Raw genomic sequence first — 14,524 nt, forward strand, 5'->3', positions numbered from 1 at the left:
CCTGCACCTTGCCTCCTGCCCAGACCCCCACCCCCACTCTGCTCCTGCACCCCTCCTCTCACCCCCACACCATCCAAAAACCAGATCTGCATCCACCCAGCCCACTCCCACACACTACCTCCCACCCAGTGCCTGAACACCATCCAAGCCCACTCCCATATCCTCCCTCCCACCAGACCCATTGCAGCCCACTCCCTGGCAGCCCCTTCTTGAACACTGACTCCTCATTTTTGCCCCCACTCCAGCATCTAGGAGTGGTTCCACAAAATTAACTAGCCCCAGGCCCCCATAGGGCCTGAGTCTTGTCCCCTCCTCCCCGCTTGAGGCTGGAGCTTGAGGGGAGCGTCTCTTTTCTGCTTCTCAGCCGTGGGCCATATCTGGGAGGAGGAATTTTTTGTTTTTGTATTGTTTCTCACTTGTGTGGGTCTCCTGACTGTTTTTTCTGTTGGTCAGTGGTCCCTGACCCAAAAAGGTTCCCACCCCAATCTAGATTGTATTGGTTAAAGTCCTGACTTAATGGACAAAGGCTTTTTACTACAAGCAGTGTATTTCAACTACAATTATGTTCCAATTGCGATATGGTGACCACTTTAGTAAGACTTTGTAGCCACATTACACTTTCCTAAAGTTGTTCTATCCAAAAATTTAATACGGAATTCTGATTTTTAAAATGATATTTGACTGGAAAGCTCTCCTGAAAATACTAATTCCAGTGGTGTCTCAGTTTTGGAGCATGATATGGATTCTTAGAAGAAAACAATCATTTTCATCAAAATTGTCAGGCAGAATCACTAGAAATAAGATTGGAAATAGTCTCAGGAGGTAGCCATGTTAGTCTGTATTTTAACATAACAAAGCAAGCAGTCCTGTAGCATCTTAGACTCTGCTCCAGAACCTGAAGAAGTGGGTCTTTCCCATGAAGCTCATTACCTAATAAAATAAAATGGTTTCAGATGCCACAGGACTGCTTACTTTTTTTGCTCAGAAATAAGATTGCAACTTTCCAGGCTGTGTTTGGGCAAAGGGGATATATATCATGTAAAGACAAGTATCTGAACAATCATTTACTTTCTCTCCTACACCTTGCTTTTCGGTTCCGTCTTCAAAAGTCAACCAGTTCTACAGTATCTTATTTCCTTAGAAAGACAAGCGAGATTCTGTCCACAGAAGCTAATTCTGTAGACTGTCCAGTAACTGACAACACAGTGAACACCCGAAATGTGTGAGTTGCGCTTAACTTGCATTAACATGAGTTAAGCACAACTTGAAGGTGCTCTGCAACTGTCTGCCCAGCTGGCTCCCCCATCTGGGGAAAGCTGAACAGACAGACAGCCACACTGGCTCTCCCAGCTAGGAAGAAACTGTACCCTGCTCCCCAGCAGCTGGAGCCAGGAAACTGACCAGCAATGTGCTGGTCAGTTTCCGGCTCCTGACAGCAGAAGGCAGTTTGGAGCCAGGCTGCCTCCAGAGCCAAGAAACTGACTAGGGCTGGTGCCCTGGCCAGTTTCCTGGCTCCCCAGTCTTAAGTGGGAAATTTGATTTATGCAGGGGTTGCCAGAATGCAACCCTCACATAAATTGGGGGTCTACTGTATTTAACCCACGCTCTTCACACTGAAGATGAAACAATACTGACATGGTCATTTGTTGCTCCAAGTCAGATGTTCATGTGCACTTTCTGATCAAAACAATCAGATACTCAAACAAACTCAAGCACATTCCTGAATTTCCACATTATTGTAAGTAACAGTCATTTACAAGAAGCAGAGCATTTGGGATTCTTGTTATATGCATCCTAGTAATCTGAGCATACATTTGGCTTCCACATTCTTACAAGTGAATGTCTATCCAGAAGAAATCAAAATGCCCCCATCTGTTGGAAATTAGTCAAGTAATAAAGTTCCTAAGCAAAATCAACTTGTAGACCTCTCTGAAAGCACATCAGAATTATTCAATCTGTTGCTTCCACATAAGACTAAAACACAAAATGGAACAGGAATAGAAGAAATTCTGCTTGAAAATAGACACTATTTTTAAGTAGTACCCCAAATCCTTAGCAAGTACAAGTTACAGGAAGAGCTGAACCACCAATCAAACTGCAGCTTCCAGAGTCTCCACTGACAACTAATTTTAAAGAATTAGAAAAGCAAACTGAACATCAAGCTTCTTCCCATTAAATTATTCAGAGCACATTCTAGGAGCATTTGTAGTGGTATATGAGCAGTCTGGTCTGTTGAAGCCAGATGTTTGTTTGGTGGAACTCAGTAAACATCCAGTGCTAATATTGAGTTAAAATGAATGCAAGAATAACCCCAATGACCACAACCCCAACCTGCAGTCACAGAGACAACTTTTAGACTTAAAACATGACATTCAAACAAGAGTTTGTCGGTCCAAGATTTTCCGGATAATTGATGGTATACCTCCGTTAGCATTCTATCTACTCTTCCCATGATCTCATAACCCTATCTGAATAATCTCTAGTCACAGTTTTCACCCTGAGCGAACAGGAAATGCTTTTCTGCAACATCAAACACCTAAAACAGTTTCATTCTGATGGCAACATCCTTTCAATACAGATTGTGAAGCAGAGGGTCACCCAAAGTGTTCTACAAAAACTGTGCATCACCTTAGTATCCTGCACTCAGTGAGCGAAAGTACAACGTTTTCCAAATCCCATCTCTCAGTTCTTCACGTGGAACATTTAGAAAGCAATACTTCAGATCAACTGAGAAGGAAAAAAAAAAAAAAAACCAACCCACACCCTGCAGATTGATGTCCATTTCATATTTAACAACAAATGTTGCCCAGACGTGTCAAAGCAAAATACTAAAACAATTCAGATACTTCTAGACATGGGTATAATTGTACTCTAAAGATGCTGTACAAATCTGGAAAGAAAATCAAGGGTAAGTTGTTAACTGTATCTTTCAATAACCTCATAAGAGAGCTCCTCAATCCCCTTTGTATCCTGACAAGTATTTTACCAGCTGTGACAGCAGAAACCAGAGGCAAGGGTTCAGCAATGATACGCTGACAGTCTCCTGTAGACAAACCACCAACAAAGCCATTTGGCTCTAGATGATTTGAGAGAACGTCTTTATTAAGTACAGCCCAAGTTCCAGCCAAGCTTTTCCCAGGATAAGGTGAAAGGGACTAAAAAGATGTGGATTTTTGCTTGCTCTAGGGATGTTAAGTGATTAACTGGTAAGTATGAGGCTTACTGGTATTTTTACTAGTTAACAGACCCATGGGAGCAAACTCTAGTGGTGGCCAGCTGTACCATACCAGAGCAGTCCCAGTCATGGAAGGAACAAGGGGCCAGGCAACACGAACTCACAGCAGTGGCAAGATCCCACAGCCATGGCAAGGCCAAGTGTAAGCCAGCAGGAGCCATGGTTACGTGCTCGTTAATCATTTTAACATCCCTAGCTTGTTATTTCCATACTGATACTACGGAGTTCATCTATCTGAAATAACCATCCTTAAAAAAAGGGAACATTTTTCTCTCTATAGGCATTAGAAATTTCCCAAAATAAATTTCCCATCAAAATGCCTTCTAGCCTCAGTGGGTATGTACCTAAACCAATGAGAATTCTTTTAATAAATGTAAAAATCAGTGGCATTTCTGCTACCACCCTTACATGCAACGAGAATTTGGGTAAAGTTTCAGAGACGTGTGGGTCCACAGCCGTAGTCTCCATGGACAGAAGCTACCAGGCTATTGCATCCACTAAGTTCCAATGCCTGTGATCACCCCTCTGACAGCACTTGTCTGGCTGTTACCGCAGTCACAACAGGCCTGCAACAGTAAAGGGTCTGGCTAAGAACCAATTCAGAAATAGACTCTAAACTAGTAAAAAGAGTTTGCAAGATAAATTTAAAGAAAAAAACTAATCTTAAAAAATTGTGTGGTAGGACAAACCTCTTCTGATGTAACCGATGACTGTGTAACTCTATTGCATGCCCTATACCTCCTCTCAACCATGCCCAAAATCATCATCTTGTGACTTCGAAACAAAAAAATAAGAGGGAACAGCAGAACAAGACATACATCAAAACACCCAGAAAATGCCAATTCATTAGCTATAAGCAGCACACGCAAGGACACTTGAAGGGTTAAATGGTAATAAGGGGAGCTGGTGGCAGTCTTTTGCACCAACATTTGTAAATCCTGTATGTACGTCCATTACAAACAGCTTCAAGAGAGAAAAAAGGGAAGTGCTTTTGCACCTTGTAACAAGCAGTCGTAGAACCCATCTGGCCAAATGTTTGTGTGGAAACATGCAACCCTGAGCTCCATCCATGAGGAGGCCATTTAGGGACCTGGAGCAAATAGATTAAAAAAAAAATCTGTCAAGGATGGTGCTTGGTCCTGCCAAGAGGGCAGGGGACTGGACTCAATGACCTCTTGAGGTCTCTTCCAGCTCTATGAGATATGTATATCTCCATGTATAAGTGTGGGACAAAAAACAATCCAAAAAACCAAGAGAACTGAAAACAACTCTCAGAACTTCTTTATTCCCTCTCTCCCCCTCAAATTACGAATGGCTGAAAGATGCGCTACTGTTTCAAGGAGGCAACAGGATACCTGATTGTCCCCACACACACAGACTCCTTGGATTGAATCTGATGTGGTCTGACAGTAGCCATGTTTCAGTAATTTGACTATTACATTGGAAAAAATTAGGGGAAACACAACATTAATTCAATAACACAGGATTGTGTTATGAGTATCATAGCTGAGAGAATCATGATGCCAAAGAGTGTGCATGTTTATAGTGGTAACAAGACAAACACTGTAAGAGAGACCACCACCAACTCCTAATCCAAAAGCACACTATCATTCCTTGTCTTCTTTGAAAAATTGGATATAAAACATTCCAGCAGAAAGAATAAACTTTCTCAGAATTTAAAACCCGGAATACCTGTATTCTGAGATCTGCATGTAATCAGCATTCAGCAAAATGAGGAAACATTAGGAGAACCCTGACAGGACACTGGTTCAGTATGGTTATAATTTATGATTTGATTTTAATATTTCTTATGAATAAGTCTAAAGCAGTTCAGAAATACAAGCATAAAAAACAGGAAAGCCCCACACCTCTGGTTGCACTTAACTAGCCAGGATTTAATATCCAATAATAGTCTAAATCTATCCATCCACACACATTTAATAAGTTACCACTTAAAAGGCACAGCTCTAAGTGTTCTTCATTAACACACACCGTTTTACAATGACCCTTTAAACATACAATAAGGAGAGGAAGTTCTTAGACAAAATTTTAATGCAGTTCAGGAAAGAGATTATCTGTACTCTTCAGCTCAGACATAATTACGGCAGCAATGGAAAGCCACTCCTACCAGCACTTGTACCTAATGCAATTTCAGAAGTCAGCCATTAGTGAACCTGTACATCTCTAACGTTTGCCTCATAGAATATTATGATCCATTTATAATTACAGCACCACTAACAGTGCCAGTACAATTACTGTTATGATCTGACTTCAACTGTTAACTTGCATCAAGTTGAAACTAAGCATAGCTTCAAACATAAAAAGGTTCAATTAAACATTATCTGAAACAATCAAGCTAGCTGATATTTAACTTTGATAAAAAAGCAGCTGTACATAAGGATTCTTCCTTGTTTCTATTTTACATGAAAATTCCATATTATAGTCTAGAGAATAAGTAAACAAATACTGCACAAAATCCTCCTAGTTATTAAACTTGAGGTAATGTCTCCAGTCAGAGCAAGTAGAAAGGATTTGATGTGAACAAGATTTTTTTCAATTTGTTTTGGATTTAATGTGTGAAAAACTCCCCCTAACTATTGCTAAGACAAAGCTTAGTATTTTAACACCTCCTTCTACAGACAAAAAAAAGATGAGACAGCTTAGTGAAAGAAACTGAACTGTACTAGAAGCAAAGGATTGATACAACATGAACCTCAGCTGGGGAATAGCAGAAAGATTCATTAGCCTTCCTCATTCTTTAGAATACTACTGGTAAGGAAGAAAATTAAAACTGTGTTAACAATGGTAAAGTTTCATTGAATGGACAGAAAGAAGTCACATTTGAAGCAGCTGCTCTGTGTTTTTTGTCTCTCTGTGCTCAGGATTTGCATCACATGCAGTATAATAAGTACAGTAAGATCTCAGAGTACGCAAAGGTTCGGTTCCACGCACTCTCGCGTAAACCCGGATTTCGCACAAGTTGGGGTCTGACTTTTTCCCCAGCACAACACATGTTCTGCAGCTGGGAAAGCAGCTGAAAGGTAAGAGGGGGGGAGGGAGGAGATTAAGCCTGGCGGTGGGTTAGGGCTGTAGGAGGCGGGCGGGTGGGCTGAGCTAAGCCTGGGGTCGGTTAGGGCTGCAGGGCGGTGAGGGGTGCAGTTGAGCGTGAGTGGTGAGCAGAGCTGCGAGGGGGGCAGAGAGTTGAGATGGAACCAGAGCTATGCCTGGGTGGTGAGCCAGCTGGGGGGGGGTGTCACACTGGAGCCGCACAGGGTGGGGGGGCAGCTTGTGAGATGGCAGGAAGGGTCACACTGGAGTTGCGCAGGGTGGGGGGATGGTAGGCAGCTTGTGAGCCGACAGGGGGGTCGTGCCAGAGCTGCGCAGGGTGGGCAGCTTGTGAGCCAGCAGGGAGGTCGCACCAGAGCCACACAGGGAGGGCAGCTTGTGGGCTGGTGGCAGGGTTGGTTGCGCTGGAGCCACACAGGCAGGCAGCTTGTGAGCCTGCAGGGGGGTCGTGCCAGAGCCGCGCAGGGCCAGCAGCTTGTGGGCCAGCAGGGGTGTTGCACCACAGCCTCATGGGGGCGGGTAGCTTGGGGGGTGGGGGGGGTTGCCCTGGAGCCGCACAGGCAGGTAGGCAGGCAGCCAGCTTCTGAGCCAGCAGAGGGGTTGCACTGGAGCCACACAGGGCGGGAAGCTTGCGGGGAGCAGGGTTGCGCCAGAGCCACACAGGACAGCAGGGCAGGCAGCTTGTGAGCTGGCATGGGGGTTGCGCTGGAGCCATGCAGGGCGGGTGGGCAGGCAGGCAAGCAAGCAGGCAGCTTGTGAGCTGGCAGGGGAGTCGCGCTGGAGCCATGCAGGGCAGGAGGCTTGCGCCAGAGCCATGTGGGGTGGCAGGAACCAGAGCCACTCACAGGTGGTTTAAATGGGGCCGGGGGTCAGGGTCAGACGCATAAGAGCAGGGTCGTGCACTCTGAGAACTTACTGTAAAATCAACTATGTTCTGAACCATGGCACAATTAGGTAAAAGAAAGTTTGTGTGCAACACTTAATTCTGCATTTTCTTGATCTTGTTGGATTAAACGAAAATCTAGATGTTGACACCATATTTTTAGTAGTTACATAAAGGAGACCAGACCAGAGTAAAAGCTGCTTAAAAACAGTATGAACCACAACAAAGAATTATACAATATAATAACAATGTCTTACACTCTATTTTGATCTCCAAGGATTCCTGGAGATTACATCTAGAGCCATTCAGACTTACAAAATATTACACGACCACTAATATTTCAAATCAGGAGAAGTTGTTTTAGAGCAGGTCTTGATCAGCTTGGTTCAGGAAAGAGCCTTAACTTCATGGAAATCACAACAATATAAGTGCTATGCAACTGTTCACAGGACACTAGTTAAGTTCAATGAATGCCAACAAAAGGAGAATGGAGTCTTCTCAAAAAGCTCTGCCCCAAATTCCTGTCACAATAAGGAATCAGAACCTTACTAGTCAGACAAACCTAAAGCTACCCCATCCCATTCAACAGGAAACAAGGACAAACTTTTGAGCAGGATTCTGAGTATTATGCTGCATTACTTCAGATTAGTGCCCTCTTTATGGTGAACATGCTCCCCACTTTCTGACCTCCATTTTCAGAGCTCATCTGTTAAGATAGCCAAGTCCCTGGAAAGCCACAGACTAACAGCTAATCTGATGCCAAGAAAATACTACCTACTGAAAACACAGGCGGGAGAGGTGTGTTTCTATTAGTTATAAGGAAAGCTACTGAATCTACTGAAGTGGGTCTTTGCCCAGGAAAGCTTATGCTCCAAAATATTTGTTTGTCTATAAAGTGCCACAGGACTTCTTGTTGTACTGAATCTGTTAACACTGCCTGCCACTTTTAGGGTATATGGGTATCTTTTTTGCTACTTTGGAGTCTCAACATACCATTAACAATGTAGTTTTAAATACATTTGAACAGGTGCTCAGGTATTATTCCATACTAGTCTATATGATGGCATTTGAAATGCAGCTGATGCTTCCTCACAGGTTACAACAAATAAGCTATCAGGGAAACAGTCCTTCCTCCCACCCTCATCTCATAACACTAGAAGATAGGAGTTTTTCAACAGTTTAATAAAAATTGAAAGGTCATTTGACATAACCCAATAGAACCCAACAGCTAAACTATTTTTGCAAGCTAACAAAGCTCTCTCTCTTACAACAAGCTGTGATAAGAGGTTGTCAAGTAACAAAATACTGCTCTTCTGCTTATCTTCAAGCAATATTTGTTAGCTGACCATTTAGTAAATGCCTTTACCACTAAGAAATATTTTCCTAATAGTAAAGGACAAGTTTGTCCTCACTGCTTCCTTAGGACACCCTTTGATTCAAACATACAAAGACTTTCTAATACATACAGAACTGTCTCCCTCACAATATATACACAGGATGACTGAATAAAAATGCACTGCCATATGTAATCCTCTTTTCCTTTATAATCTCTGACTCCTATGGTTCAAAAATAATAATTATCATATCCCTAAGCTGACCATTCAGTTTTCCTTTTTCGTCAGTTAACTTATATTTATAAGATACTAACTTCCTTCAAGTTGATACAGTAACTTCAGTTCAACCTATTTCCATCATTATACACAAAGGCACTTTGTGTTATTACGTAAAGCGATGTTTTCACCACAGTAATCTGAGTGGTTTAAAACAAACACTTATTTTTGTTATCATTTTCAGGGAACCGGCGTGTTAAAAGGAAAGCCGTAAAAGGAATGTGTTCATTAAATTGTTACCACTGTTGGTTTGTAATTAAACATTCCCCTGCAGGGCACATAATTTGTACTGTAGAATTGTGATAGCAGCTAGCAAACTGCCCCCGAAAGTGACTAAAGCTTTAAACATTTGAAACCGAGTAGCCTATTTTTACTATATTGGATGAGAACAACAATAAGTAAGCAGTAAATTACCTTTCTACAATTATTTCACTGTGAGTAACTTTGGATATTAACATAAGAAAGCAATCCTGTTGATTTAGAGTGTGATTTTAGAGTTTTCCTTTAAATCAAGATAGGGAACCGGCCCTTCAAAAGTAAACACATGCTCCTGGCACACTGCAGGAGAAGATTCCATCTCTGGGAGGGTGTGAATGGCAGTACTTCAGAAAGGAGAGAAAGACGAAAAGGGGCTGCTGCAGCTAGTAGTAAGAAACACGCCCCCATCATGTCTTCCTACGAGCTCTGTCAAAAGGCGGGTTGTTGTCAGACTCCTGACCTGGCTCCAATAGAAACGGTTTGAGAAACATTAAGGCAGGAAGATGAACAGCTCCACAGAAATGCCAGCCCCTTTTCGCCACTGAGCCGCTTTCTCGCTCCCTCCTCTCTGCCCCGGGGGCTCTGCCTCCGAGCTCAGGGGCGGCCGGGGAGGGGGACGGAAGAAGGGCTGAACGAGATCCGCGTGCACGCTCGTGGCACCGACCGCAGGGCACACGGGAGGCGGCTGCTTGTTGACATCCTTCCCTTTCTGTTTCAGTCAAGGGCGCTCCAGAGCATCCCGCCCCGCCCCGCCCCTCCCTCGGCCCGGCCGCCCCCTCCCCGCCCCCACCAGCTGCCGCTCACGCTCCCCAGCCCCCCGTGCAAATCCCCTCACCCGCTCTGCCCGAGCGGCGGCAGCCTAATGGCGGGACACGCCGGGCCGGGCCGGGCCTCCCCCCGCCAGGCTCGGAGATGCGGCCGCCCCCGGCCCCTCCCGTGCGCACCGGGGGCCAGGGCAAGTGCCTCGCGGCCACCCTCCCCCGGGCCAGCGCCGCCCGCCCGCCCTACCTGCCGACGCAGCCTCTCGGCCGCCTCCCGCCGCGGCGGGTGCCGGGGAGCGCGGGTGCCGGGGAGCACAGGCTCCGGGGGCGGCGGCGGCGGCCGGGGCGGGGCGGGGCGGGAGCGGAGGAAGAGGATCGATAACAAAATGTCTGAGGGGGGGGCGCTGCTCCCCCACCAAACGCTGCGGCGGCCGCACCCCCTCCCAGCCCGACCCGGCCCGGCCCGCCCAGGCGGCGGCTCACCTGCGGAGGGGCCCGGGCGGGGGCGGGGCGGGCCGCGCCGCGCAGGAGGGGGTGTGCCGCGGGCCCAGCGCGGAGCCTCCCTCCCCCCGGCCCGGCCCGGCCCGGCCCGTCCTGTCCTTACCTCGCCGCTGCCCGCCTCGGCCCCGCAGGCCGCCCGGAACCGCCGCAGGTTGATGCCGATGGCGGCCGAGACCTGCAGCGCCGCATCGAAGCCGGGTCCCACCCCGGCCGCGGGGCCCCCGGGGCCGCCGGAGCCCGGCGCTGCCCCGCCTCCCCCGCTTCCCGCCGCCGCGCCGGAGCCCGGGCCCCCCAGCTCCCCGGCGCCCGCTGCGGCCTGAGGCGGCGGCTCCGGGGCCCGGAGGCTCCGCACGGCCGGCACCCGGAGGCGGGAGCCCCCCAGGCCCCGGCGGCCCCAGCCGCCGCTGCCGGGCCGGGCAGGGAAGCGCCACCGACCGCTGTGCGCCATCTTTCCTGTGAGGCGGCGAGCCAGAGAGCGGGGCCGGGCCGCGCCCCGGGGCCTGGATAGCGGCTCGCGCGCCGATAGGGGCGCTGCAAACCGCCGCGCCAATGCAGGGTGCGGGGCCCGCCGCGGCGCGGCCCGGGCAGCGGCATAACGCATACGCGCCCGGCGCGCGCCGGCATAAGGCGGCCGGCAGGCAGCGCGCGGGCCGGGCCGGGGGAGGCGGCCAGGTGCGGGGCGCTGCCGGGCCCGGGCCCGGGCCGCAGGTGGCGGGGCCCAGCCCAGGCCGCGGGGGCCCCAGACTGCAGGTAGCCCGGGCCGCCCGCAGCGCCGTCCGCTCCTTCGCCGCCGCGCGCGGCCGGAACCCGCCGGCCTGGACACCCCACCCTGCTGGCGGGACCCCCCGGCCGGAGCCCTCCCTCCTCCCCCGGTAGTGGCACCCGGCCAGCGCCCCCGCCCCCGCCTTCACCCAGCCCGAGCACCCTCCGTCCCCCAGCCCCACCGCAGCTTCAGCGGCTCCGCCAGCCCAGCCCCTCTCCTCTCGCTGCTGGGCCCCCGGCCAGGAGGGCCCAGACCCACTGACACCCCCCCCCGTCAGGCCCCCTTTGCTGGCAGCCCCCCACGTCTGCGGAGCTCTACCTGGGACCCGCGCTCCCTGTAAGCCCTGCACTTGTGCAGCTGCTCCCGAGACGTTTGGCTGACACCCCATTGATCAGCAGACAGCCCTGGCTGGGGGGGGGGGGTACTATTCACAGGGGCCTCCCTGCACATAAACATTGATTCTGCACCTGGGTGCAAACGATTAGAAGGAACACTGCCTCGGACCCCCAAACTCTGAAAGATCCCCCATAGTCAGGAACCTCCAGCACCCTGCCAGCTCCTCCCCAGCCAGGATGGCTTACACTGTGACTTACCCTGGCCTTGCTCCTCCCTCCCTACTCTCTCAGCTGTCCCTCACACACTCCTAGCCGTAGCTAGACCCTACCTCCCATACACAGCTAGCACTTTCCTGTCCCATTCTTGCCAAGCACCAGCTGGCCCCCACCCCAATCCCTGGAACTGGAAGTGTGACCCCCTCCCCAATCTCTCCTTCCTGACTGCTTTACCATTCCCTTGCCTTCTACCCAGGCACGGAAAGTTCAGTCAATACAAGTCTTTTAGTGCATCCACTGAATCCAGGACCCTTACTGTTGAGGTTCCCAGGCAGCAAAGGTTTCCAAGAGGGGGCAAAGGCAAGATACATGCAGTCTGATGAGGATGGAGCTCAAAAGATTCATCATCTTGAGAGACTTCAAGGCCACAGGGACCACAACTCAGATACAACAATACCATTCTTCCCCCTCCACCGAACTCTTTTCCCTTTAAATTCTCACAAGGAATCTCTCCAGACCTGTCCCCACAGCCAGCCACATGCTGGAGTGGAGCCTCTCGCTGATGGTCATTGTCAGACTCATCCACTTTCAGGTGGCTCCTTTCCCCTAGGAAGCTGAAAAGAAACCACCACCATGGAACCAGCCTGAAAACCTGCAGCAGCTACCAAATTCCAAAACCTACGTACAGAAAATTCTACCCACCTCAGCTGCACAAGAATGAGTGCTGCATCACAACCCTGCCCTGACTACTGCAATGTACCTCTCTCTCCCACACCAATAACTCATGAGTGAGAGACAGACCATGGAACTCAGTCCCTCCAAGAACTCACACACAGGCCCCACCATGTCCAGAGCTAAATGCAGAATGAACACATGCCCACAATCCTTTTATGAAATTTGGAGCATGGCAGCTTTCAGAACATAAGAATGGCCACACTGGGTCAGACCAAAGGTCCGTCTAGCCCAGTACCCTGTCTTCAGGCAGAGGCCAATGCTGGGTGCCCCAGAGGGAATGAACAAAACAGGGAGCCAACAAGTGAGCCATCCCCTGTGGCTTATTTCCAGCTTCTGACCAGGAGTGGCTAGGGACACATTCCCTGCACATCCCAGTACCCCTGGGTAGACCTGTTCTCCATGAAGTTATCTAGCTCTTTTTTGAACTCTGTTATAGTCCTGGGCTTCACAATATCCTATGGCAAATAGTTCCATAGCTTGATTGTGTGTTGTGGAAAGAAACACTTGTGTTTTGTTGGTTTTAAACCTGATGCCTGTTAATACAAGAATGGGGTCACCAAATGAAACTGAGCAAATAACACTTCCTTATTTCTCTCTCCAGATAGTCACAATTTTATATCTCAGGATCATATCCCCCTTAGCTTCATCTTTCTTCCAAAGTGAGAAGTCCAAGTCTTACTAATCTCTCCTCATATGAAAGCCACTGCACCTGCCTAATCATATTTGTTGCCTTTTCCAGCATTCTTTTTCCAGTTCCAATATATCTTTTTTGAGATGGGGCAACCACATCTGTGCAGTGTTAAGATGTGGGTGTACCAGGGATTTATACAGCAGTAACATGATACATTTTGTCTTATCACTTTCTTAACAATTCCCAACATAACAAATGGCCTGAGTCAGAAACCACTGCGACATTGAGATCCCTGCCTGGTTCTTCATCAGCTGAAACCTCTATTTCTTATATGTCTCAAACGTCCCTTACATTAGAGGATATCGCTAATTTTAGTCCCCAAGTTGCCTGTATGTCACGTACATTCAACAACCCCTCCACTTTCCTTGCTGAGAATGATTTACATAAGAAATAAAGACTGGAAACTAAAGCTAGAGAAAATATGTCACACTGAAGGAAGGAATCCTTACAGTGTTGTCTATTTCAGGAATGAATAGCTGTATTTTGAGTTTTTGTCATTCAGTGCATTCTGCAGATGGACATCAGCAGGTGGGAAACTCTGTGCTCTCCACAGCTGCTTATGTCTCACCCAGTATCTTGTCTTTCAGGAGTGGCCAGTGCCAGATGCTGCACAGAGAATGAACAGAACAGGACCATTAGTGAGCAATCCATCACATCAGCTTCTGACAATCAGAACCTCCAGACACTCAGAGCATGGAGTTCTCTCCCTGACCATCCTGAAACCAATGGGAAGCTTCTCACCACGTTTGTTTTTGACCCATTCACATTGCTCAAACCCAGAGTTCCTTCTACCACCCAAGAACACCCCATATATTTAGCTCTGCCTTAGTGCCCCCACATGTTCAGTTGTACCCATGTAAATCCCTAAATCAGATTTGTAACCTCCTGTCCCCCATACCTGTTTGCCCTACGTGGATGCCAGGCCTGTTTAGCTACTTTGTACCCACCAATCCATTCCCCACCACACAGTCTGTTTTATCCCTTTACATTTCCATGGTATACTTCCATACACCAACATCATCATCTCCCTTTCAGTCCTCTTCAGGTGCTAAAGCAGCAGCCATCCTCTCATTTTAAGCTCAGCCGTCAGCAGGGCCCGTTGTCTGCACTTCCTCCACCATGCCTTGGTGAGCTGTCTGATGCCAAACCAACCCTGCTTCACAATATCCCTCCTCTTGCTGGAATCCTAAGACCACCAGAACCAAAGGAAGCAGGGTAGTCATAGTAAACTGTGAATGGCTCCGGTCCTTACCAATGCAGGTGTATGGCCACTAAGGCATCACATCCAGTCTTTGGAGGAAAAATAAAAAGGAGTCCAGTGACACCTTAAAGACTAAATTTTATTAGGGCAGAAGCTTTTATGAGTTGCATCTCTCAGATGCATGAAGTGAAAGATATGAAGTGTAGGGATGCAGAGACGGACTGTTACATCAGTGCTAACTCAGTCAGGGTAGATGTGGCCAAAGATCC

General features: G+C 48.4%; 1 protein-coding gene across 3 annotated transcripts in view; it reads right to left on the reverse strand.

The window, feature by feature from the left end:
- The window catches only part of KMT2A (lysine methyltransferase 2A), a 124,553-nt gene extending 113,791 nt beyond the window's left edge, over positions 1-10,762 (reverse strand). For all 3 annotated transcript variants that reach the window (XR_012642552.1, XM_074977131.1, XM_074977130.1), the window contains exon 1: positions 10,418-10,762. Coding sequence is in view for 2 of the 3 variants with exons in the window: in XM_074977131.1 (XP_074833232.1) it covers positions 10,418-10,762 (345 nt within the window). In the remaining variant the exon portion in view is untranslated. The remainder of the gene's footprint in view (positions 1-10,417) is intronic.
- Positions 10,763-14,524: the final 3,762 nt, after the last annotated feature.

The sequence above is a fragment of the Carettochelys insculpta genome, chromosome 25, assembly GCF_033958435.1.
Source record: "Carettochelys insculpta isolate YL-2023 chromosome 25, ASM3395843v1, whole genome shotgun sequence".
Classification (NCBI taxonomy): domain Eukaryota; kingdom Metazoa; phylum Chordata; order Testudines; family Carettochelyidae; genus Carettochelys; species Carettochelys insculpta.